Source organism: Salvia splendens, chromosome 18 (assembly GCF_004379255.2).
Source record: "Salvia splendens isolate huo1 chromosome 18, SspV2, whole genome shotgun sequence".
Lineage (NCBI taxonomy): Eukaryota > Viridiplantae > Streptophyta > Magnoliopsida > Lamiales > Lamiaceae > Salvia > Salvia splendens.
The window spans coordinates 8350978-8355313 of NC_056049.1; the positions used below are offsets into that span (position 1 = coordinate 8350978).

The 4336-nt window shown below is 38.7% G+C and overlaps 1 protein-coding gene across 1 annotated transcript; it reads left to right on the top strand.

Moving 5' to 3' along the window:
- The first annotated feature begins 3380 nt into the window (after window positions 1-3380).
- On the top strand, window positions 3381-4062 carry LOC121776082 (classical arabinogalactan protein 4-like). Its single transcript, XM_042173211.1, has one exon. The coding sequence runs from the start codon at window positions 3431-3433 to the stop codon at window positions 3803-3805; it is 375 nt and encodes a 124-aa protein (XP_042029145.1). The 5' UTR covers window positions 3381-3430; the 3' UTR covers window positions 3806-4062.
- The last annotated feature ends 274 nt before the right edge of the window (window positions 4063-4336 follow it).

Genomic DNA, 4336 nt, shown 5'->3' on the forward strand with positions numbered 1-4336 from the left:
TAAAACATTCAAGGTTGTCTCTATAAAAGAGAAATAACCAAGAATGAGTTTGTCCCACATCGAAAGAGAAACATAAAACATTCAAGGATGTCTCTATAAAAGAGAAACAACCAAAAATGATTTTATCCCACATCGAAAGTGGAACATAAAACATTCAAGGTTGTATCTATAAAAGAAAAACAACCAAGAATGAGTTTGTTCCACATCGAAAGTGAAACATAAAAACATTCAAGGTTGTATCTATAAAAGAGAAACCACCAAGAATGATTTTATCCCACATTGAAAGTGGAACATAAAACATTCAAGGTTGTATCTATAAAAGATAAACAACCAAGAATGAGTTTGTCCCACATCGAAAGTGAAACATAAAACATTCAAGGATGTCTCTATAAAAGAGAAACAACCAAGAATGATTTTATCCCACATCGAAAGTGGAACATAAAACATTCAAGGTTGTATCTATAAAAGAGAAACAACCAAGAATGAGTTGTCCCACATCGAAAGTGAAACATAAAAACATTCAAGGTTGTATCTATAAAAGAGAAACAACCAAGAATGAGTTTGTCCCACATCGAAAGTTAACATAAAACATTCAAGGATGTCTCTATAAAAGAGAAACCACCAAGAATGATTTTATCCCACATTGAAAGTGAAACATAAAACATTCAAGGATGTCTCTATAAAAGAGAAACAACCAAGAATGAGTTTGTCCCACATCGAAATTGGAACATAAAACATTCAAGGTTGTATCTATAAAAGAGAAACAACCAAGAATGAGTTTGTCCCACATCGAAAGTGGAACATAAAACATTCAAGGTTGTCTCTATAAAAAAGAAACAACCAAGAATGGTTTCATAAATTCGCAAGTCCATCAAATATATATGGGATATTACGAATTTCTTGTATTCATTTATTTGTAAAAATTGTTTTTAATTATAAAAACAATTTTTATAAATAAAAGTATTTTTTTAAAAAATTCGATTTTTTTTTAAAAAAAATCGAATTATTGCGTCACCGTGATGACGCCCACTCGCGGGGCAGCGAGTGGGCGTCACGCACGTCGCGGGGAGAGCCACGTCGCCGAAGCGCGTGGCGGCACAGACCGTGCCGCGTCTCGTGCCGACGGCACCCGGGACGGCATGGGCACGGAACCGTGACGAAACGTAGCGCCGCAACGCGTTCCGCTACGGTTTCGTTCCGGAGGAACGAAACGCGGAACGCCCACGGCCCGCGTTGCGGGTGCCCTTATAAACATACTCACCACTACCCTGTTTCCATACTAATAACCATATAAACATATAATACTCCCTCCATTCCATCAAGATTGTCCACATTATTAAATATCATGAAATTTTAAGTAGAGTAATTATATGTGAATTGTGATAGAGTAGACTAAGTAGAGTAATTATATGTGAATTGTGATAGAGTAGACTAGTAAAGTGGAAAATGTGATTGAATATTTTAATCGGGAGAAAGGAGAGATGGATTTTATTCTAAACATATAAATCTAAACATATAAAGTGGACATCTTGAGTATGACAAACTAAAAAAGAAATGTGGAAATCTTGAGTGGAATGGAAGGAGTGCGTACTTATTAATCCGGCATATACATACACATGCAAAGTTTAAAGACATTACTAGATACATCAAATACCACCATCAGGTCATCCACAACGCTATTCCTATACCGTTCCTTAAACTACTATTTGTGGGCCCTACTGTACTTTTTTACTCCATTCCTTAACTAAGGAACGGAACCTGCAACCCTCCGTTCCTTAACCGTTCCTTAAATTACTATTCATTCAATTTCATTTTTTTATTTCCAACTCAATTCAATTAAAAAACACACTTTAATAAAAAACAAACACACTTTATTAAAAAACACACAACATTAAAACAAAGTTACAACTTAAACTTAAAAAAATAAAAAGCACACACTTAAAATCCTAAAAAAATAAAAGTACACAATTTTAATAATTTCATCCGCCAAAGTTTGCCCAAATGTGCTCAATTAGATCCTGTTGGAGTTGGCTTCTTCCGCCTCCCGTCGTCGATCTTCTTGAAGTGATTGTTCCAATATTTGACGCATTTGTTCAAAAAGATCCATTAGTGTTATTAAATTTGAGAGAAGAAAAACAGAGTTGATTTGAGATGAAAATTGGGGTGGAAATAGAGAGGATTTGAGAGGAATAGATGTGTGTTTGTTAGTGAAATGAATATGAAATAGGAGTATTTATAGAGTAAATAAATTTAAAAAAAATAAAAAAAATACAAAACGGATAAAAAAACCGTCACAATACCGTTGCAATTTTTTTTTATTAACTTCGAAGTTTAAAAAAAACAAATTATTGCGTCACCGTGACGAAACCCACTCGCGGGGCAGCGAGTGGGCGTCACGCGTGCGCTGAGAGCCCGCCACGTCGCCTCGGTGCGTGGCGGAACGTGTCGTGCCACGTGCCGCGGCAACGACACCCGGCACGGCATAGGCACGGAATGGCGACGACACGGCGGCTGCAACGCGTGCCGCCGGGGAACCGTTCCTCCGGAACGGCATAGGCACCGCATCGGCATAGCATTGCGGGTGCTCTCAAGTGTTTTGATTGTGGAGTGCTCACTCCGTCCCGGAATAGGAGTCTTATTTAGTTATGACATGAGTTTCAAGAAATGTAAAGAAAAGTGTTCCATCTGTTCAATTCAAGATGTTCACCTTTTTTTTTAGCTTGTCCTATTTAATATGTCCACTTTCTATATTTTAAATTAAATCTGTCTATCTTTCTCCTCTCTCCTCATTAAAATATTCAATTATTTTTTCCATTCTACTAGGAGTATATCACAAACAACTATTCTACCTAAAACTTCGTGCCACTCAAGAATGTGGTCATCTTGAATGAGACGGATGAAATATAAGTTTTTAACAAAATGTGAATGTAATAAGTTGGTGGAATATGGGGTTTATTTACTATTTATAATAAAAGTGAAATATGACTCTTATTATGAACCTACTAAAATAGCAAAAACATGACTCTTATTGTAGGACTAGTGGAATATTTATCATCCGCCATATCTGCCCCCATCTAAAATTACAAAATAATAAAAAAAGTAGTATTAAAATTATGATATGATTAGATATATAATTTGAAAATTACACTAATAGATACAAAATTAGCCGAAATAGGCCGGTTGGCCAAAATAAAAAAAAAAGAAGACGACTTCTCACTTATTCACACAAGAGTGTCAAATGAGCTACACTACACATACACATACACATACACATACACATGCAATGCACTGTCCAACTTAATTAATTTAATTACCCTTCACGGAATCTCATCATTATTCCCCACTAATCCCTCCCTCTTTCCCTTTATATATACCTTCACTTTAATTGCTCCCTTTGCCCATCCTCAAACTCCACCTTCTCTCTCTACCAATGGCTTCCTCAACACCACTCAACCTCTTCCTCATCATGGCCCTAATTGCCACCTCATCCATGGCCCAATCCCCCTCCGCCGCCCCAACCGTCTCCCCCACCGCCGCTCCAGTCGCGCCCCCCACCGCCACCCCTTCCCCTGCCCCATCCACCCCTGCACCTACCCCAGCCCCTGTCGCCGCCCCCACCCCCTCCCCCGCCGCCGGAGAACCCTCCCCCGCCCCCACCCCGGGCGCCGCCGCACCGATCTCCCCCGCTGCCGGGCCGGGGGCCGACCAGTCGCCGGCCGACGGCGGGAACAGCGGATTCGTGAGCAGAGCTAGCTTCGGGGGCGCCGCCGTGGCGGCGGTGCTTGTGGCGGTGGCTTTGGCTTAGGGACTCCGCCACGTGGACGGCGTAGTTCTGTTTTGGATGTTTGGTTATTTATTTGTCACTGTAATTTTATTTTTTTTGGTGTGTGGTTTGTTTATTTGATTTGTAGTGGGGATAATTTGTTTTGTTGTGATTATTATTTGGGTGATACTACACATGGCTCTTGGATTATAGGTCGCGGACATATTTGTTATCTAGCGGAGTCACATGTACATTGATCATCAGATCCATCCCTAATAAAATTTATTATTATTCTTTTATATTGTTTTTCTTCAATTTTATTGTTATGTAAAACCATGAAACTTGGTTAACCAAATTAGCATAATAAAACAGAGTATTAGATCATAACATAAAGAGAGCTTTTCAAAATATTGTAAAACTTGAAACTTTATTTGAACATGATCCACCTAAAGTAATTGAACTTGCTAGTACATTGATGAGAACAATTCGGTGGAAATTGAAATACACTACGTGCTATTTTATCGTGATGTTTCATTTTCTATTCCATAATGCTACTTTCTTCTTGATTTGACC